This window comes from Coturnix japonica, unplaced genomic scaffold (genome assembly GCF_054131305.1).
Source record: "Coturnix japonica strain WE unplaced genomic scaffold, WE-NBRP24 Scf042, whole genome shotgun sequence".
In the NCBI taxonomy this organism is placed as follows: domain Eukaryota; kingdom Metazoa; phylum Chordata; class Aves; order Galliformes; family Phasianidae; genus Coturnix; species Coturnix japonica.
In genome coordinates this window covers 2,788,886-2,811,475 of record NW_028188945.1, presented here as the reverse complement: position 1 = coordinate 2,811,475, position 22,590 = coordinate 2,788,886, and the positions used below count along the sequence as shown (strand labels likewise).

Sequence of the window (22,590 nt, the reverse complement as noted above, 5' to 3'; positions counted from 1 at the left end):
CCCCCAGCTTCTCTTCAGGGACCCTGCGGGCAACACGTGCCTCTGGCGACCCTTGAAATGGCGTTACCTTTTGTTTGCTGAGCGCTTGCCTGATGGCTCAGCTGGGGTTGTGCAAACCCCTGGCAAGGCTTTTGTTCAGGCTGTCCCGGCAGCTGCAGATGCCTTGAGCACACAGCTGCGGGCCCTGAGCACGTTCAGCATCTGCAGCAGCTCCGGCACTGGGCTCTGGAACAGACGATGAGAAGCTGGCAGCCTGTGGGCTGACTGGAGCACGCGTTGAGAACACAGCCGAGCAGCAGCAGGTCAGTAAAGCACAGCCCAGGTGCCTTCTGCAAAGGGCACGCGGTGCTGAGAGCGTCCCCTGGCAGTGAGCGCAGTCTGCGTGCTCGGCTGAAGAGGGAGGGAGGAATGAATTTATTGATATCATGCAGGTGTCCTGGAGTGCTCTAACAACTGCTTAACAAGGCTGTTGTAACCACGTGGTTGTTTATTGCCTTAATTGTTCTGTTTAGCACTGCTGCTATTTGATAAGTTGCCTTCACGGTTCAGTTAAAATTCCAGCACAGCATTGGCTGGTGGTGGCTGTGACCGTCACAGGCTGGTTTGGCTGCAGTGCTGTCAGATACTCTCTCTTCTCAGGAGATGGAAAAATAATCTCCATGTGGTTGGATGTTTTGTTGATTTATTGTTGTGTTTAAGTAAGCCATCCTATTTATTTGAGAAGTGTGAACCATCCAGTTGACTCCTCGCCGCTTTGCACTTCCTTACCCGAGGAATGTGAGACATCACCACTTTTAGGTAACATCAGCAGTAGGTGGTTTTGAGAACTACATCAGTCACCTTTACAGAGTACTTTTCCCAACCCTTTTCTGAGGGCTTGCTTGATTTCAGCAAGCCCAGGGCTACTTCCACTCCTGAGAGGATGTACGGACATCTGCCAGAGGATTTAATCCATTTGCCACCAGGTGTTCCCTCACGGATCTATGGAGGTGGTGCTCCAGCAGGCTTGCTGTGTTTGAGTGTTGGGGGCTGCATTCATGGTGTTCTTCCATGAACCAGGTGCTTTTCTGCACCTCCTGCTGGATGGTTGGATGGCCATACCATTTTCTAACAGTATTTCTGCATCTCTTTCTGGGTAGCCGTCCCCTTTAGGCGTGCTTGCAGTCAATCAAAAGATACCCCAGTTGGCACAGGCTGTCCTTGTTGTATGTCCTCAACTTCCTTCACCACTCAGACCTCAAATAAAACTCCCCTTTCCCATTCCTCGTGTATCACTCTTCAGTTTCCTTAACTGCAGCTAGGGCAGGCAATAAGCCGTCATTCTGCTGCCTCTGTTTGCCTTAACTGTGTAGAGGCAGTGCCTTTAATTAGTGCTATGGGTGCAGTTTTGCATCTGTTTGGAGCCAAACCCTACAGGTGGAGGACGTGTGGCCTAAAGGATTGTAGGCGACTCGGGGAGGTCTTCGTTTATTGTGTGAATAAGCATTACCTGCACAACTTGCACCACGTAGTGCAGCAGAAATATTGTGGAATATCAGTCGCTTTTGATTCTGGGAGGACCGGTGCAGTTCTCTTTTGCTTCATATGTCACTTCCAAACCCGACACGATGCTGATAACACCTTTCCCATTTTGCATCCTATTACTGCCCCCAGTGACCTCTGCTTTCTGCTCAACTACAGCAGTCGCCACGAGAACATTCACAGAAGTATTTGGGACGTGCTTCATGTCTCTTGTCATCGGTTTGTTTCCCTTCTTGCCATCCTGCAGACTTTGCCCATTGGTCACAAGTGGATCCAAACACAGCATACACTCCTAAGGGAGAAGCAGGACTATATTTGTTGATATAATAGGGATATGCTGTAGTGATTTAACAGTGACACAGCAGGATCGGAGGTGGCTGGATACACTTGGTTATTTACTGCATGGAGGGTAGGGTTACGCACACACCTACAGGAGGCCCTCCCATTGAGTCACGAGGCTCAGAGTAGTTCCCCTTTTTTTCTCATGTCTTCAGACCACAGAGGTAAGGAGCTAGGATGTGGCTGGATCCTCTCCTAGTCCCAAGCTTGGTCAAGGCTTTGTGTGGAAGGAATCATACGTGCACAGTCCCTCTAAGACAGAACCTTAGAGAGTACATGAAAGCTCCAAAGTAACCATGGGTGTCTTACAGAAGATCTGTATTGAGAAGGAGTCTTGATGTCAAGCTGCAAGGGATCTCTGTGCAGGTGTGAGCTGCAGAAACAGCCCTGCTCGAGGGCAGGTCCTGTGGTGCAGCCCGCTGCTGTGCAGCAGAGCTGGAGGGGCACTTGGGCTGCTCCCTCTTTTGGGGTAAGATGACTGCCTCCTTGCCGTGCTTTGTCTTAAGTCCCCTCTCAGTCTCAGCTGTTGAACTAAGTGTCAGCTACCAGTTGTTTCAGCCTCCCAGTCTGAGACAGCTTTGTGACGGTTCATCTCTTTGAGCCAGACTGTTTCCTGTGCTGCAGCTCATTGTCTTTCTCTGCAAGGCCAGGCAGTGCCCTGCAGAAGGGCTGAGCTGGGACTGGGACTGCTGCATTCTCTCACAGCTCCCCTGCCATTTCTCTTCTCCCTGCAGGCTCCAGTTCAACTTCTGCCTTCCAGCCGTGATCATCCCAGCCTGCAGGAGAGCAGCAAATGGCCGCAGCACATCCAGTTGAGGTAGGGGTTGGGGAAGCAGGCAGGAGAGGCCAAGGGGCCAGGGATGTGAATGCAGGGGAAGAGGGAGGTGCCCTCAGCCAGCGTGTGTGTGCTGGGGACAGAAAAGCAGCTGGGGTGTGAGGTTCTGTCCTGTGCGAGCTGCTTGCCTGGGCCTTGGCTGTTCCCAGCAAGGAGCCTCTTTGCTTTCAGGAGCCTGTGAGCTTTGAGGAGGTGGCCGTGTATTTCAGCAGGGAGGAGTGGGCGCTGCTGGACCCTGTGCAACGAGAGCTCTACCGGGATGTGATGTTGGAGACATACCAGTGTGTGGCCTCGCTGGGTGAGAGCTTGTCTGCCTTTCCTCCTCGTTAGGGCACCTTTGGCTGTGCAGAATGAGCCTCTGCAAGCCGGGCCTTGAATAAACACCATGCAGCTACATATTGACTCACACCACAGTGCCAGCAAGAAAGGAGATACTGAAAAGCATGAGTTTCAGAAGGGATTAGTATGCACGGCACTCTGATCAAAGCCACAGAGTCAGTGCTGGCAAGCAGGCATCAGCCAGGAGGGAGAAAACCAGCCCTTGTGTTGTGTGTTGCTTGGTGCCACCAGCTCCAGCTCACAGATGAATCCCTGGTTACTGCTATGGAATTGAGGATTTTCCATGCAATTGCCATCAACATTTTGATGCCTTGACCTCTGGTAGACTGTAAGAAAACAAATAAGCTGTTGTAAAGTTAATTTGAAAGAAAAAATATCCCTTCACAATGTTCAGAGATGTCAAAACATTCTTTGCTCCAAGGGAAGCTGTAGGCACAGTGTCATTTAGACATAAATGGTGGTTTCTCCTTGGGGAGGGGCACAGAGTGGAGCTGTTGAACAGGCACTGTGCCAGCATGAGGGAAATGCTCTCTTGTTCCCTGTTTCTCTCCCTGAAGCTCCACTTCCAGCCCCCAAGCCCATGGTGATCTCCCTGCTTGAACGAGGGGAAGACCCCTGGATCCCAGATGTGCGTAGCCCTGAGGCCATGCCAGGAGACCTCAGCCCAGGTGAGGTGGTGGAGGGAAGGGGAATGTTGGGGCTGTAAGAGCCTTCTCTGCCTGTGTTTTATTTTGGGCACCGTGTGCTATTGCTGCATTTCCTCTGTCATCCAGCAGCTGATGGGATCAAAAATACAAAGGAGGTTCCGCAGAGAAATTGTGTAGCAGAAATGCAGCGGAATCACATCTCTGTGGAAGAAATCAGAAGGGATGTCCAGGAAGTCCTGCAGCAAGGTCAGGGTGAGCACATCAAGAAGCCCCTGGGAAAGCGTCTGGGAATGACACTGAGGAACCCAGTGGACTCCAACATAGGTCCAAAGCAGCCTGAGGAAACCAGGAGCAAGGATGTGTGCCAGATGAAAAAGCAGAATCCATGCACTGAGTGTGAGAAAAGCTTTAAACTGGATTCCAGCATCACTAGCCACCAGTGCACACACTCAGCAAAGAGGCATTATGAGATCTGTTATTCTGCAGAGAGCATGAAATGGAGACTCCACCCCACTGGCCAGCAGTGCATGTACACAGGAGAGAGAGCCTTTGAGTGCTCTGACTGTGGAAAGACTTATACGGACAGTGGGAGCCTCACTTCCCACCAGTGTATCCACAGAAGAGAGAGACTGTACATGAGAATGGAAGTGATTACAGACAGGTTCCTTATTTTAACAGCTATACTTACCTGGTAAACCCATAGAAGCAGCCTAAGTGAATAGAGTAACTAGTAAAGAACCAGGAAAAGCAACCACACTCACCATCATCACCTTTGTCATCATCTGCAGCTTTGATTAAAACGGGAGGATGTGTAGCGCTTGGGACACTCTCTTTGTTTTCCATTTGCATCACTTCCATCAACTGTGGAGAGGGATCGGACTGCACGGAAGGCTTGCTCTGCTGCACTGTTATCTGAGCTGCATTCGGATCGTCACCTGCAGACTCTGGTGGACTTGGCAGCGTAGCTACAGGAAGAAAAGGATCAATTTAAAACTTTGATCCTAACCTTACAACCACTGCACAAAGATGGCAGGCAAGGCTGAAAACCCACACAGATAAATGCTGAGTCTCCAGTTGCCCATCCAAATGGCTTCTCTGTGAACAAAGAAATCCCCCCCTACACAACATTCATCTCCCTGACACCAGAAAAAGCTTAATTGCAGGAACACAACCAGCAAGGCAAAGGCCACAGGAGCAGAGAGAAGCTGAGCATGCAAGAAAAAACTGAGTATCAGAAGCGCACAAAGTTCAGCTGTGCACCTATCTATCAGCTCACAAGTGAACGTTATCTGGCATTCTTTATGACACTATACCCACCTGTGAGTAATAGAGTTAATCTTTCATTCCTAAAAAAGACAAACTCACTTTGGCTTGGTGGAAAGAAAACCCCATTGAGATAACGTCCCTTGGTGTGATGGAAGGCACAGTTGGATTTCTGGCAGCCTCCTGGCTGGTTCTCCCAGTAGCAGGAAATCATGCTGCGAAATTTCTGCAGACGGAAAGGAAGAAAAGCTGATGGTAACGTGGACCTAAGATCTGCAAAGGGAGACTGAGCTCCAGATGGTGCCAGTGAGCAGACTGCCACAAAGCAGCACTCAAACACCACTCTGAAGAGTGCGCAGGCTGGGAGCACCAGGCTCACTGAGCTTTCCTAGCATTCTGTGGGTGAGGACACCAGTTTAGAAGGGGTTAAACTAACACACCTTGCAGAATGCTTGTCTGAATGATGTGGTTCTTTAGCAACTGTTGAGAGAACACTGTTGGTATCTACTACATTAATATTCTGCTATGATATACCATTGCCATTGAGCTCTCTTCCCTCTGCTTCCTCCCAGCCCCCTCTTAACAATAGGAACCATCATCATTTCAAAGCAAATGAACCTAATCTGCAAAAGCACATCAGCCCACCTAAAGAAATGAGAAGTGGGTTTGGTGATAAACTCTGAGGAGCCAACACTCACACTGATCTCCATGTGCCTGAACCTGCAGTCATTCCTGAAGCAGCGGCCCTCCTTCCACAGCCTGCAGGTGGTTTCATTGCCCAAAGCAGCTTCACAGTGCCTGAAGGGACAGTTGTCTCCCTGTAACCCAATGGAAACCAAGAGAGGAAAATGAAATAGTGCAACCTAAGAACTGGCCATGCTTTGAGCTCATTTTTAGCTAGTTGCTCTTTTGCACAATGCAATTAGTTATGAAGTTTGCTGAAGATCAGTAATACTTCTATGTATTCCACCCCGTCCTCTTGACTTCAGAACTGAAAGAAGGAGAAATGAAGGAAAAAACCCAAGCAGACCTTTTTACAAGTGGAATAAAAGTAGAAATAGCAATCGTCTCCTTTCTTCGACATGCTCGACGAGTGCACAGAAGCAGTTCTGGTCTCGAGGATCTCTGTGCAGCTCTTCCTGTGCTTCTCAAAGAGCTGGCTCGTGCTTCCTTGGACTGAAAGTCTTCTACTGTCTTGATCAGTGAAATCTTCTTTTGAAAAGGAACCCTAAGCAAAACACCAAAAAGCAGAAAAGAATGAGGAATGCCCACCCATCTTCCCAGCTTTGTTCTCTTCATTCAATCAGTCTCTCAGGAGCAGTTGTTTCAAAACATTGCCCTCCTCAACACTGGTCAAACTCTAGTAACATCACCCTGACTCAGCACAGAGCCCCTGGGCTGCACGGCTGCAAGCCCTCCAATGGAGCCCCTCCTTCAACACCACGAGTGACAGCAGTGAGTAACCCCAACACATTTGTCTGACCGCTGCAGGTCTTCAAGCTCACCCACCTGGACAACCTCAGCAAAGACAGCGATCTTCCAGGCCTTGCAGTTCACTTCTCCTGTAGGCTGAACCAACACTGAATCCGTCAATTAAGAATAACGGGGTAGGAAGAATTTTCCTCCTCACTTTGCCTATGTCAAATTCTGTAAGTTGGAATTTCTGGTCTTCAAGGTTTCTTCACCTATGAAGAAAACACTAAAACCTTCCCCTGTCTTTGTTACCTGTACAGCAAAAGCATGCCAGTGCGTATCAATACACAAATCCACACACATGTGCCTGAATACTGTAACTCAGCACTGCATGGAGCTGCAGCACGTTCTGCTCAGCCACAACAAGGGTTTGGGTAGGTTCATTTTTTTTTTTTTCTTTTCTGATGTAAAAATCAAATATTTTGGTATTTTAGGTTTGTTTTGTTGGTTTTTTTTTTTTTAAGGTATCAAATGCAGTAAAACCTACAACCAGGACAGACAGAAGATCAAATTCAAGTGATTTGGAACTCTTTCGTTAAAGTGCTGCACATTTCTGTGCTAAGCATTTCTGACAGTCAATAAGGAAAGGTTGGAAACTTTTACTCATACAAACACTAGTGAATTTTCCAGGAAATATTTTTTGGGTGGCAGGGAATTTCCCCAAATCTAAACTAAAGAGAGGAGAAGTCGGGATCTCAAGTTAGTTGCTGGATTGACTGCATGAAAATGGGAACAAAAACAGCAGTTAAGGACAAAGTTTCCTTACCTCCTCCAATACTGATAGAAATGCTGCCTTTTTACCTTTAGTACCTTCACAACAGATAGGCAGATTCCTACGTTCCTAAAGACCTCAATGCTGCTCAGCACAGACACCGGGCACCAACTGTCACTGGACTCTTCACCGTGGAACACGCACACAGCTCAGCACTTCTGTTTCCTCACAATTGGAAGGGTTCTAGAATCGGGAGCATGAAGCGGACTAGAAATACCTCACATCCCTCTGCTCCTTACGAGCCCTTCCATTTTAAAACAAGATAACCCCAGACACATCTGTTAGCACAGCAGCCCAAATGCTAACCAGAACACACAGTGTGTAACGTTGAAAGTACCAGTTTAATGCCATGCCACAAACCCTATTTAATGGTGCAGGTGACCACCCCTATCAGATACCCGTGACCTCCCTGACTCCAGCCCTGATGCATGCAGGCACCACCTGCCTAATACACAACATCTCCCCCCTCTTTATTATCTGCAGCCCCTGTAAAGGTTCCCCTGCATACTCCCTGTTACCCCAAAGGTGATTTGCACATTTAAGGCTATTCCGCAAATGAATCAATCATTAAACATATGCGAAAAACAATTAAACTGTCATAATAACATACCAAAGAGATGCAGCTGCAGTGACTACAAACCTGAAAGCACACAACAGCAATCTGCCTAAAAATTGTGAAATGCTGTATGGCAACACTTAGTCAACTTGTAGAGAACAGTGCATTCAAGTTCAAGATAACAGCACAGTACACAATGGAGTTACAACTTCTCCAAGTTCAATATAACACTATTGTACAGAATCTTCATGGCAATCCAGTTCTGTCCAGTGTGCATTATAATGTCACACTCCATAGCCAAATAAGAAGACAAAAACATATTGGCTGTGCAGAATCATTCTGAATGTCCACCACTGGGGGACTATCCAGGAACAAGGTCTCCCCCGCTCACGAACTATCAGTCCGGCATGAAGGCTGGATTCCCAGTTCGGACCTTCAGGCACATTGGGAGCAACGCAGTCTCATGTGCCGTTACCAGCAGCCGCTGCCCAGTGCTGACGTCAAATCACTGGCTGCACTGGAGACATTAACCAAGGAGTTGTTGACCAAAACCGGTGCTGAGATGTTCGGATCCTCACGGTGCACAGGATGGCTCGTCGTTTGGTGCCGGCTTAACCCAACATGCCGGCAGCCAGCGGGGCCCACTTGGGGTCCCTACACAGGCGTATCCCCTGCCCATGACGAGGAGTAGATTCTGGGAGCCATGGCCCTCCGTCGGGTCTGATCAGGACCTGACCTATTGGTGTCCATTCGGTCAGCTGATGGTCTCCCATCCGATTCTCTTACGCAGGAGGAGAGTGTGTGTGCACAGCTCAGGCCCCTCCAGCCCTCCCCCCTCTTTAAGCGCACAAAGACGCCCCTTCAAGGTCTGATGTGCACACTCCATAATAGCCTGGCAGGTGCTGCTGCCGGGAATGCTGAAGATATGCTTAATGCCCCAAGCTGTGCACCAGCTTCCAAAACATGCATTTCTATATGCTGGGTCATTGTCAGTCTTTAACTCATGAGGTGCACCCATGACAGTGATGGCCATGCACAACGCTTTTATGTAATGCATGGCGGTCTGTCCAGATTGTGCCACAGCCCAGAGAAAACCACTGCATGTGTCAGTTGTGACATGCAAGTGACGGAAACACCCGAACTCTGGGAAGTCTGTGACATTCATCTGCCAAACCTCATTTGGTCTCAAACCTCTGGGGTTCACCCCTGCAGGAAACAGGTTAGCCATAACTCCCGCTCCTCCTTGGCCAATTCAGTTAACTTTCTAAGAGCACCAAGGGTGGGTAGCAGCTTCTGCGCCTCTTCGTCCCCTGCAAAAGCTCACAGAACTCCATGCTGGCTTTCTCTAATGCTGACCGACTCACACAGTGAGAAGCTCCGTCAGCCAGACCTCTCCGCATTATCCACATAATAAGCAGATTGAGGTCCTCATCACACACTCTGTGTCATTTCTTGTCAGCATTTCCTGTCCCATCCCTGGCTCTCCAGCAGGACTGTAATGCTGGGGTGAGCAACACTGGGCACTGTCAGTGTGTTTTTCTTGCAAGCATCTTCCAGGGAAATACGTGCAGGCATTCCCCACTCTTGGCTGTATCTCTGCAGTGCTGGGTCCTGTGTGAGCAGAGCTCTTTGCCCCAGAAGCCAAGTCACTGCTGTGCAGAGCTCAGCCTCGGGGTGAATGTGCTCCTGAGTTTGTCCCAGTGCAAGGACAACCTTCTCATTGCCCTTTAGGAGCACCTCTGGTGCTGATGGGTGCTCTGCTCTCAGCAACCACTGGATACACGGCTCCAGGCGCGTGTGTGCTTTGTCGCCTTGAGCTGTTTGCTCTGATCGCATCTCACCCTGGAGAGCCGGGATTTCCCTTTGGTCTCGGTGTCACTTCGAGACCAGTAGCAACACTAGGGGTCAGAGGAGAGCTGCTGAATGAGTGAGAACAGCTGCTAATTGAGAAGGAGATCGCACGCGTGTGACTTCTAAACCCGAATTAATGAGCTTACCTTCACCCTCCTGACTAATGCAGATCTCATGCAGCCCTGGGCCTGCCCTTCTCCAGCCTCCTGCCTTGTTTTGCCTACTCATAGGAATAGATTTAGCACAGCTCAGAGCCCCAGGCGGCGCTTGGAATGCCAGCAGGAAAGAGCTGCTGGTGTCCACAAAGCTCAGGACTACAGCAGTGGGGCTGCTGGACCTCAGTGTTCTGAACACTCTGATGTGGAAGTGATTGGCAGATGCTGTGGCCGGAGGGATGAGGTGCCTGCAGGGCGTCCCTTGGAAGAAGGTTTGGTGAGGATGGATCCTCTGAGCCAGCATCGGGGACAGGGTGCTGGGTGCAAATGCCAGTGCTGCCCCCTGTCATCCTTTTGGTTTTAAAAGGAGTACAGCTCCGTTTCCAAACTTTGCCAACCACAGGCTGGCTGGCAGCTTGAAGGAACTGCCATGAAATTGGTTTAATGATGCGTTCCTGGCAGAGCTTCAGGATGGAGAAAGTGCAGTTTGTACTCAACTGAGCTGAGGTCCAATGAGCTGAGTTTCCTGGCTCAGAGCAGAGGCCGTGAGCATCACGTCTCACAGTCTGTGTCACCTGGGCAGAGCCGTTAGGCAGGGGCTGCTAGTGGGGAGATGCCAAGGTTTTCCATGAAGATGATTGCTCAGATATGCCTGAGTTCAGATGGAGGGGCCCATTGCCCTACCAGGAAGTGGAAGGTGCTTGGGGGTGAGGCAGCTCGTGCTTTCCCATGCCTGTAGGACCTTACAGTGCTGTGCCTTACCACATACCTACCCCACCTTCTTTCTTTCCCATGCAGGGGTCATCATTAATCCAGTGGGTGGCACCAAGAATGCCCGGACAGCCCCACTGCAGTACGTCTCTGTGGCAGAAGGACACACCAAGCCTGTGCTCTGCCTGGATGCCACCGATGAACTGCTTTTCACTGCCTAAAAAGGTATATGTTGGACAGAACAGGTGTGGGGGCTGCTGGCTTTTTATGTGCTATTCTCATAGATCTCCCCAGGATGGCGTGGGGAATTGGGGTGCATGGCAGGGATGGCTCCTTCTGGGCTGCTCCCCTGTCCCTGCCTTCTGATGTCCAGGTGCTGGAGCAGGCTGGCTCCATTGCCCTGGAGTGGAGCTGTGGGTGGTGGGAGGCAGCGCTTGGGAAGGAGTCGGTGCCTCCACGCTACGGAGGAACTCCCCAGCCCAACTCTCTCAGTCACATTCTTCTTCCTACAGACCGGAGCTGTAAGATGTGGAACTTGGTGACGGGTCAGGAAATTGCTTCCCTCAAGGGTCACCCAAATAATGTTGTTTCCATCAAGTACTGCAGCCACACGGGGTTGGTGTTCACCGTGTCCACGTTGTACATCAAAGTGTGAAACATCCGGGACTCAGCGCGCTACATCTGCACCCTGACGTATGTAGTGGGAAGAGTGGCTGTGGGGGACTGTGGGCAGCTCTGGCTTTGCAGAAGATGGTGTGAGGAACTCCTGGGGTCCCACAGGCTGTAAACAGAACCCAGCTGTTTTAGGATCAGTGCCTACAGCTGTAGGAAACAGGGAGGCTTAGGGAGATCTTGGAATGGAATCTGTGGGGACCCTCTGCAGCAAAGGCTCAAGGGAAAGGACCTGAAAGAAGTTTTTAGCCCTTCCTTGGGGTGGCCAAGAGCACCAGCCAGAAGGGATGGGGATTTTCTTTTTTGCTTCAACTAATATGCCACAGGAAGACGACCACATTAACCCATCTGTATTTGTTGTTGTTGTTTATCTACAGCATGAAGCATTTCACTTGGAAAGTCTCTGCTGCCACTCATCGTACAACAGACTTAAAGCACAGCACTTGGCACCTAGTAGTGCTGTGAAGGGTTGGAAAGGCAGCGCATCATTGTGCTGAGGGCCAAGAGACGGTTCAGACAACAGAAGCATTTGTCCACATTTCTGACATGAAGGCTGTCGCCTCCCGATCCGGCGACAAATCAAGGCTGCTGTGTGAAAGTACCGTGCCTCCGCACATGGGATCAGACGGGACTCACACACAGTGTGTAACACAGAATGTACCAGCTTAATGCCACACCACAAACCTACCCAATGCCCAACAGGGGGGACCAGTCAATGCTACTCATCAGCCATCAACCCCGGATGCTGGAGAAGGCAGACCATGTTGTGGTGCCAGAGCATGACACCATGGCTGAGATGGGGACACCCACCGAACTGAGGACCCGCGGTGGACCCTACAGCCGGCTGCTGCAGCACTGAGGACCACAGGGCAGCTGGAGTGGGATGCGATGGGACATGGGGAGCTGTGGCTGTCTCCACTCCCCGCTGCAGGATTGGAAGAGTGGGATGCTCTGGGATTTGTATGGAATAAAGTGGAGATGTTTTGTAGAGGAGCAGGTTGGGATGTGGGGTGTGGGCAGCTCAGCCTCAGTGCATGGTTGGTTATGGAAGCTGGGTGTCTGCCCTCAGAATGTGGCTGTGGCAGCACTGTGGGTTATGGGGGGGAAGCACAGCTCAGTCCAATACTAGATGAACTTTCCAGTCACGTATTCATGCCAAAGCGGTGCAGATAGCACAGGGAGTGCAAAGGGGAGGAGGAGAGCAGCAGTGTGAAATGGAGCAATGGGCAAAGAGTGTGGGGTGGGAGGAGGAGGGATGAGGAGAGGTCCGCTCATCCACCCCAACACTGAGCACGGCACGGAGCAGAATGCAGGCAGGCTGAGCACAGAACAGCCCAACACTTTATTTCACAAGAAGCAGCACAGGAAAAGCATAACAGCATAGGAAGCAGAGGGAGATGTGAGAGGTAGAGGGGATGGGGCTGTGTTCATCACCGACCCCAAATGCTCGTGTGGCCAGTTGGCCCCTTGCAGGCTGAAGCACAGCACTCAGACGGTTTGGTTACTTCCTGTGTGAAGAAGAAGAGATGGTGTCCCATAGGGCCACGTTCACATCCCAACCCTCAGCTCCCTGCAGAGTCCCGGCCCAGCCCTGGTGCAGCACCACAAGGAGCACAAGGAGCACAGGGACCCCTTCCAACCCCCAGCCCCACACCGCAGCTGTGCTCGAGTTGCTGGTTCCACCTTCCTGGCCTGTAAGGTAAGAAGAGCCATTGTCTCAGCCCAGTTTGTAGGAGGGAGGCAAGGTTCTTTGATATACGTATACCTGGTGCGGGATTAAGAAACAACGGTTCAAACATTGGTCCGACCAGTTTATTACAAGACTTTATCAGGGAGATGGGGAAGGGGAGGACGGACGCTATTATGGTGTAGGGTGATGGGGAAGGGAATGCAGTAAAAATATGAAATAGAAGCAAGGAGTCTCTGTAGGAAGCAAGAGGGAGATATTCACCACCATGGATCCATCGAGGTTTGTAGTTCAGTCATTGGTCTTCAGTCGTGGTGGGTCGTCAGGCGTTGTTCTGTTAATGGTGACCACGATGACAATTTCCAATGGTAGCACCAACTTATTTATATGTCCAAAGTGGTCAAGTCAGCTCTCTTTGGAGTGACAGCTCGAATCCAAAGTAGTTGAGTCAGCACTCCTTGGAATGGAAGCTTCTGGCTCTGGGATCTTAGCAGAAATTCCTTTGTTCCCATCTTCTGAGCCTTGCCAGCAGATAAGAGGGAGCAGGGATACCCATCCGCATCCTGTTTTTCACAGGGCACGATGGCTTCATTACCCAGATTTCCCACACCAAGCTGGAGCTATTTAGTCCCGGGCCAGATCTTCCGCTCATAAACAGTCCTGAGCACTCTTCTGGAGGCAAACAGCTCTGAAGGAAGGTGCTTTCAAATATTCAAATACCCAAAAAGTGATATTGATTGTCACACGGTAGCACCCATTACTTGCCACTTCAATAAATCATTGAGAGTCTTCTCACAAGAAACACCTCAGGAAGCAAGCTTGGAGCCAGAAAACAAGGAAGGACTCTCACAGCCATGACCCCCAGCCCTGTTCTTGCTGTGGGGCATGGAGCAGCTTTGAGCACCAGGAAGGGGAACCCTGGGAGAAAGCGGGGACCTCAATGCTGCCCTGGCACTGGGCAGAGGTGGGGGACAGCGCTGCCCTCATCACTCACTGGGCGCCGTGTTGTAGCCTTTCTCCTTCTTCCCTGCAGACAGAGAGATGCATCAGCACAGGTTCACATCACAGCCAGGCTGAGGGCGCCTGAGGGAGCCTCAAATCCCCCCACAGCCCCCACTGTCCTCCTACACCCCTCCACTTTTACCTGCATGGCGTCTGTAGATGATGAATCCAACGCCAGCCATGATGGCAATGGCCACAACGGCGACAACCACCCCCACCACGTTCGGCACCAGGCTGGACTGTGACCGCTCTGGGGGAAGGCAGGGCTGTCAGCAGGGGAAGGGGCAGCCCAGAGCCCCCCAGCCCCACATCCCCTCACTCACCTCATGAGTAGAGGCTGGGCTGGGGCAGGCTGGCGTGCTCCACGCAGCACTGGTACTTGTCCCCGTGCGGGGCACGTACCTCCGACTGGAGCTGTTGTAGTGCACGAAGATTTCGCCATCCACGTACCCCACTTCAAAGAACCAGGGCTGCTCGGGGCCGGATTCCGTCATCCCTATTTCAAAGTACCGCATGGAGTGGAGCTCTGCGGGGTCGGAGCGCGGCGACCCCCCCTTTTTTATTAATTAGCAAGCTACTGCCTATAGAATAACAACACTACTTATATTAATAACATAACCATTATAACTCAATCAAGACCTCGATTGACAATCCTCTAGAAGTGAAAAAAGAGACAAGTCAAACACAGCATAACAACATTACTGTTAAACCTACTAAAAAGAACAAACTCGTTTGCTCTGCAACCTAAGTTTCTGCAACCTGGAAATAAATCCATGAGGGTCCCATTGTGTTCACATGTCACTAGTTAGGAAAAGTCTTCAACTTTCATATACTCTGATATATTGATTTTTAATGGCCACTAACTATTGTGCAACAAATGCTTTTAGGATGCTCATAACCATGCCTTTGAGCTAATAATTGATAATTGAACTTTATGAAGTTGCATGTCAGATAGAACCAGTTTTAGAGGACAAATGTGCTGGAGTATCACTAGGGGCATTATTACTTATTGACCCTTGAGAAACAGCAAACCGTGTTGGTGGTGGTTGCGACAGGCGGTGCCAGCAGGGCCTTCCCTGCTTCAAAGTGCACCTTTCCTCTCTCACCCATCACAGATTCTCTCCTGCATTCAGGGTCTGAAGGATTTCTTCCAGTTGTACACCATATCCGCATGGCCAGTGCGTGATACAGAGCCCAAGTGGAACAGCTGCCTGGAAAACAGAATAAACTATCAAATTTAGTTCTATTAGTATGCACTTTTGTCTCAAGTGATGCATGGTCATATTTTTAAAATCCCAATTAGTTGGGTGTAAGAGACGTATCCATTCTACAATACAGGGTCATCCCTTTGCCTGGGATTCCTTTCCAGGTTTTGTCTTTGCAAATTAAGAAAAGCTAATTAATAGGCTAATAACATCATGAGTGAGCAGTACTAACATACTAAAAGAGCTATTCCCATAGATTACAGCACTGATTACATCAAATCCTTTCTTTAACACACATTTGATCTATGGATAATGCCTAAAATTCTAATTCTTGAGACTGCATTGGTAACACAGAAAATCACACACCGCAAGTTACAAAGCAATTCCACTAGGAAAGAAACACACAACACAGTTACTATAAAGGCTGGATGCTATTTTCTGCCTTGAGATGAGACCAACAACGTATTCTGGTGGTGTTAGTAACAACCGCACAAGATTAGAAGTGTCTAGTGTCATATGAGTATCCTCAGTGAAAATCCATTGAATGATTTGCTTAGAAGCTTCAGATCGTATCCCATAGTCAGTCACAGTCTTACCAGCCTGCTGTAACAATTTCCAATGATGCACTTCCCACCGAGCAGCTCCCTGCTGATCGTCTATCAGCGGGCAAGCGAGCTGAAACACAGCTTGACACGGTCCCTCCAATATCATGTCTCTAATGACTCCAGACCAACGCAAAGGTGGAGGATCGCTACATGTGGGGGGGAATCGCATAGACAGGGGCTGTAAAGACATCGGTGAAACGCTCGAAGAGACTGATGCCTCCTTCGTACGGAGTTCTAAGTCCTGCAGCTCCTCAGTTAATGTTTTATTATGTTCCTCCAACGCTTTCTCATTCCCACCATTATCCGAGTCGCTTTCACTCTCAGGAGCTTCTTGCTGCTCTGCACACCCCTCAGCCCCCCCCCACCGCACCTTCCTCACCAGCCAAAACCGGATCTGCCAGAGACGTTGAAGAGGTCGAGGACGGGGGATTATTCGGGGCTTCTGCGGCAGCCCTGACTTGTGAGGCTGATGAGCAAACGGAGTACGAAACTCCTGGTAACAGGGAGTCAAGTTCTGACCTTGACTGAGCACTAGGTCCGGATAGAGCTTGTACCACAGCAGCAGCAATCTGCCGCTCGGCTTGCATATTCTTCAGTGTATTTATTTTGTATTCCTTATTTTTGGAGATAACAAAGTCCCACATATGGTCGACTATTTCTCGACATTCGGCTACAGTGAACATCAGTGCCACCTCCTGAAGGTGTCCATTCATATGAGCCCATTTTACCAGCTCGGATATGCATTTAGGAGATACCTGCTCCCCTCTCTTAGAGAGAATACATTCGAGCAGTTCCTCCACAGCTTCCCACAACATCGTGGATGGCAGAGAACGGGATGGTACCCCGATGAGAGGTGAGTGCCATCCCCCCCCCCCCCCCCAGTTCTTTATTGCCCCCACCTCATTATTTGTGGTTCCTATCCCTTTATTTTGTTCTCTCCCCCATATTTGTGCCCTCACTCTGTGTTTATTTTGCTCACCCCCCCTCCGCCCCCGCAATTTTTTCAAACCAGCTTCGTCTGCACCAGCAAGCACCTGCGGGACCCTGAAGCTGGTGGGGGACGTGGGGACCCCCCTGAGAGGGGAGAGCGCGACAGCCGCTTGGACTGGGAGCAGGAGCCGGAGCCTGAGGAGCGGGGGAGGCGAGAGCAGGATGGGCAGAGGGGCAGGGGGCGTGGGCAAAGCTGTGGGTGAGTCAGTGATGTATGGGTGCATCTGTTGTGGGGTGGTGCTGAATGGGGTGGAAGCTGTGCTGACCTCACCCCCCCACAGCTGTGCCTTTGTCACCTACAAGAAGATGGAATCAGCTGACCAGGCTCTGGGGATCCCTGGGTGAGCTGGGGGGCACTGGGGGGGCACAGGGATGGTGTGGGGGTGCCAGCAGTGCTGAGTCCCTGCCCCCATCCTGTGCCCCAACAGCCGTAAAGAACAGTGCCAAGGGCTCACACCGCGACAAGCGGGCGCAGGTGGTGTACAATGAGGACCTCTTCGGGGGGCAATAAAGGTTTAGTGCACACAGCAGTGGTGTGGCAGGGTGACAATGGGACAGCGGGAGAACGGGGATGGGGGAACTGTGGGACACGGGGAGCTGCAATGGGGGAGGCTGAGTGGTGACCAGCTGCACACACACCTGTAACTGAACTGCCAGCCTCACCTGGCTGTGGTGCTGAGCATGCTGGGCTGCCTGGCCCTGCTCTCAGCAGCACTGTGTCCTCCCTCCCAGCCCCCACAATTCCACTGATACAGTTATGTCTGTTAGAGAGATTCACACTGCATGGAATGTGCCACGGCCAATAGCAACTGAAGGCTTCAGAGCCAAATAAGTGTGAGGAGGCCGTGCTGGAGCTCATCTCTTCCATGGAGCTCATAACAGCAGCACAGCAGTAACCCTGGTGGCAGCAGCACCAGGATGTTGCTGGAGCAGCACTCCTGGCTCCCCTCCTGCTCCCTCCAAGAGCTGCAGGCAGACGTACAGCACTGCTGTCCTGTGCCAGGTTTATTTAAAAACACAGCTGAGAGCCGCCGGCACAAACAGAGGAGCCTGACTACGTTCATACAATATCTTAAATAGAAGGCAAATACAAAAGGAAAAGATAAAATATTTACAGTAACAGTGGCAGACACGACATGGGCACAGTCCCACCCAGAGGCAGCAGAAAACCACTCAATACCCTGCTGAAGCACAGAGTCACCACGGCGTCCTCCAGCAGGGCCAGGGCTGCACTGTGCCCACAGCAGGGCTGGGATGGCTGCACTCTGAACTGATACAAGCGAAGCACACACGTGTTGGCTTCCAGAAATCATCAGCACAGCATCAAGCTCTGCCAGCAAACAGCACTGGAAATCCAGCAAAAGGGAAAGGAGGGAATAACGCAGCAGTGGTATGCAGCTCCCACTTCTCACACTGCTGCTGCATCACTGCTGATAACTGGAAGGCAGGGAGCACCCCCCGCCTTGGTGGCACATTTGGTCCAAAACAAAAGAATAATTCTGCTCCTTCCCACCCCCACATTGTCATTAAGTTGCCTTAAAGGATTCAAGTCATAAACAAAAGCATACACCAAAAAAACTCAAGAGCTGGCAGAACTCCAGGCTAGACATGGGGACTGCCCGAGAAATGGGAGCACCGAAGAAGCTTCCAGCTGCACCCAACGCTGAGCATGGCCAAGGGAGGAGGAAGGAAGGAGTTTGAGGTTGAAGCCTTCAGAGCGTCACTGAATCAGGAGATCAATTGCCAGGCACTGCAGCACACAGATGGACGTCCTTCTGGGCTGTCACAGAACTGCTTTGTCCTCTTGCTGCTGAAAGGAGCCAACCAGGATCAGGGAATGGATGCACAGGGCCTCAACTCTGACCAGCAGGAAAACTCAGGACAATGGAATGCAGTCTGCCAAACTTTTACCAGTTCAGCTGTGCTTTAAGACTCATTATTGTGAAGCCTCCTTTAGTAAAGTATCACCCTGGGGTATCCAACCAAAAAGAAAAGGTTTTTATTAAATTAAAGGTTTTTTTGTTGTTGTTGTTGTTTTGTTGTTTTTTTGTTTTTTTGTTTGTTTATTTGTGTTTTTTGTTTTTTTTTTTAACATACTATAATAACTACTACGCAGTTCAACAGTCAGTCATCTCAGAAAGTTCACGAAGGAAATCATCCTTATCCTTCTCCAGGTCCAAGTCAATTTCTGCTTCCATTTCCCCTCCTGAGATTTCCGAGATGAACTTTTCAGTGTCATCTTCTACAGCCTTGGTGAGCAGGCTGACCTCCGGCAGGGCTGGAGCAGCAGTCTGGGAAGAAGGAAAACAAAGTCAATGATTGCTCAGGAGATCCTTCCTCTGCAGCGCTTCTCCTTCAGCACTGCTGAGCCTTAACCCAACACGGGGGCTAAGGGGCTCCTGAAGGATGTTAACAACCACGTGAAGGCTGCAGAGCACCTCAGGTCTTTTTAACAATGCAGCATTAATGGACAAATTCCTTCACACCACAAAGGAATCACAGGGCTGCAGAGCATTGTGCGCACACTGCCATTCATCCAGCATCCTGCACAAAGCGACTGCTTTGAAAGGAAACCTGCAGAACATTTCAGTTCTCCACACTTTCTGCAGCAGTTGTATCTCAGTATCAGCCTGACGAGGACAGCACTGACACTTCTTCCCCTCCTTACCAAAGCTGCTTTTTTAGCTGGAGGCTCCTCTTCTTCAGTGCTCGTTTAAATCAGCACAGTGCTAGAGCTGTTACATACCACATTCTATTTGAGCAACAGAAAGTCATTCCTGTTCCCCTACACAACATCCACCCACAGTCTGATTTCATTGAACACGAAGCCATCGTGACCTTTTTGTATCCAGTGCTCCCACGTTAACCTCACAAGTTGTACCTGGTGCCAGCAGGGTTACTGCCTCACTGCCAGATACAATCAGATCAATTCTGAGTTTGAGGAGTGCAAAGCTGTCTGGGAAAGCCATTGAAAGTATCAGGATTGTGAAACATGGCTGCAGCTCTTCACCAAAGGCAGGAAGGTAGGAATGCACTCATGATGGTGGCACATGGTGAGCAGTGAGACACAAGAACATGTGAAGAAATTGTGTCACTGTGTCCATCTACACAAGGGACTCACCTCTGCGGGTGCAGAGACAGCTTTGGGAGCAGCCCTGCTCCATTCCACAGTCTTTTCCTCTTCTCTTCCAGGTGCTTTAAAACAAGGAAAAAGAAAATCACTTGGTCAACAGCAAGCATAGAAAGAAACCTGAGTGCCAGTGTTTCCTCCATGTGCTTATTTCCTCACATTCAATAACAAAGAACACGAGAGAGGCGACATCTCGCAGTCCATACAGTATCCAAGCTCTTCCCTCCTTCACATGCTGTCTCTTCACAAAGCCTCTCTCACCTCCCCAATGAATAACTCACCCCCCTGACCTTTCTGACAGAGGTTGGCCCCCATGTTAAAAACTCAATCCATGCTTTACAAACACATTTACATATTAAAACAAGCAACACGCCAAAGATGAAGATAACCTTGGTGTCAACACACAGAACATGCCACACCAAAAACATGGCAGAAAGAAAGTACAGGAGAAACTGAATTACAAAACCTCACAGCGAATGAATTCTCCAGAATGAAGCAGGCAGACACCACGGATTCAATGGAAAAACACATGGATGGACATCCTGGCACTTCCTGCCTTTGCATTTGGTAAGAAACAGCCCAGGCAATTCTAAGCAAACTCCATTTGCTTGACAGGGGAAGCACTTCAGCAGAGCAGACAGTGAAACACTTCGTTACCTGCTGGCTTTGCGATCTGCTGCATCCGCAGGGCTTTCTCCTGCTTGATTTCTTCTAAGCTTTTAATATGCATTTCTTCCAATCGCTTGATTTTACGCGGTGGCTAATTGGTAAGTCCCAATTGTAATTTCTCCATTCCACTTAGGAGCCACCAAATGGAAGCAAAGGTACTCATCATTACCCTGCTTTGCAGGCAGCATCACAGTGCTGACCAGTGTCCGCACATTCTCCTTCTTAGGCACACGAACAATCTGAGATTTGAGCCGATGAGCAGGAGCTCCTGAAGGTCCTTCTGATCCAAGTGTTTTTATTCCAGCATTCAAACTGTCATCTGGGAACACAGAGCAGTAAATGAGACCGAGGGACAGAGGCACACGCTGAGGACCACAGCTCTGCAAACTGCCTCCTGCTCAGAAGCATGCAGAACAAACCCTGTCAGCTCTCCCCACAGCTAAGAGCACCATGGACCTGATGTCTGTCTGCTGCCCTCCTTTCATCCTTCTGGATATTAAAAGTAGGCTTTATCCCTTACTTTATCCCATCCATATGACATTAGATTCCTCTATCAGCAAATGTGGCTTTCACCACTGGTTGAAAAGATGCACATACAGGCACTTAAACTCCATGCTGTGGCCTCGTCTTGCTCTAATGATGTAAACAAAGGAGTTTACCTTCCTAATCTGAAAGGCACATGAAGTTACAAGGTAGGAACAAGATCATGGAAATAGCTGATTCCATTCAGCAACCCTATGTTCTGTTGTGTTTGTACAATGAATTGCTTTGGAGTTAATTGGCAAGTGCTTCTGATTAATCCTGGAATACCTTGTTTTGTATCAGCATCAGATTTTGTAGTGGAAATTATCTGCAATCCAAGATGGTTTTCTTCAGCTGGTTGCTGGACAGGTGTTTTTGTTTCTTCTCCCTCCTTAGAAAGCTGGTCTGTACAAGCAAAGAAAAAATCAGTCTCTTCAGTTATGCGGTAGGAATTCAATCAGATTATCCACTGCACAAAGATGGCAGGCAAGGCTGAAAACCCACACAGATAAATGCTGAGTCTCCACTTGCCCATCCAAATGGCTTCTCTGTGAACAAGGAAATCCCTCCCTACACAACATTCATCTCCCTGACACCCAGTAAAAGCTTAAATGCAGGAGAACAACCTGCAAGGCAAAGGCCACAGGAGCAGAGAGAAGCTGAGCATGCAAGATAAAACTGAGGTATCAGAAGCGCACAAAGTTCAGCTGTGCACCTATCTATCAGCTCACAAGTGAACGTTACCTGGCGTTCTTTATGACACTATACCCACCTGTGAGTAATAGAGTTAATCTTTCGTCCCTAAAAAAGACAAACTCACTTTGGCTTGGTGGAAAGAAAACCCCATTGAGATAACGTCCCTTGGTGTGATGGAAGGCACAGTTGGATTTCTGGCAGCCTCCTGGCTGGTTCTCCCAGTAGCAGGAAATCATGCTGCGTTTTTTCTGAAGACAGAAAGGAAGAAGAGCTGATGGTAACATGGACCTAAGATCTGCAAAGGGAGACTGAGCTCCAGATGGTGCCAGTGAGCAGACTGCCACAAAGCAGCACTCAAACACCACTCTGAAGAGTGCGCAGGCTGGGAGCACCAGGCTCACTGAGCTTTCTTAGCATTCTGTGGGTGAGGACACCAGTTTAGAAGGGGTTAAACTAACACACCTTGCAGAATGCTTGTCTGATTGATGTGGTTCTTTAGTATCTGTTGATAGAACACTGTTGGTATCAACTACAAGAATATTCTGCTATGATATACCAATGCCATTGAGCTCTCTTCCCTCTGCTTCCTCCCCTATTCTTAACCGTAGGAACCATCATCATTTCAAAGCAAATGAACCTAATCTGCAAAAGCACATTCAGCCCACCTAAAGAAATGAGAAGTGGGTTTGGTGATAAACTCTGAGGAGCCAACACTCACACTGATCTCCATGTGCCTGAACCTGCAGACATTCCTGAAGCAGCGGCCCTCCTTCCACAGCGTGCAGATGGTTTCATTGCCCAAAGCGGCTTCACAGTGCCTGAAGGGACAGTTGTCTCCCTGTAACCCAATGGAAACCAAGAGAGGAAAATGAAATAGTACAGCCTGAGAACTGGCCATGCTTTGAGCTCATTTTTAGCGAGTTGCTCTATTGTACAATGCAATTAGTTAT

The 22,590-nt window shown here is 49.7% G+C and overlaps 1 protein-coding gene across 1 annotated transcript; it reads left to right on the top strand.

Moving 5' to 3' along the window:
- Positions 1-1,433: 1,433 nt before the first annotated feature.
- Positions 1,434-16,826, top strand: LOC146752711 (zinc finger protein 621-like). The gene is made up of 5 exons (XM_085531371.1): positions 1,434-2,677; positions 2,867-2,993; positions 3,592-3,702; positions 3,808-4,210; positions 16,646-16,826. Exons 1-5 carry the CDS (start codon positions 2,654-2,656, stop codon positions 16,824-16,826), a joined length of 846 nt encoding a protein of 281 aa, XP_085387497.1. The 5' UTR covers positions 1,434-2,653.
- Positions 16,827-22,590: the final 5,764 nt, after the last annotated feature.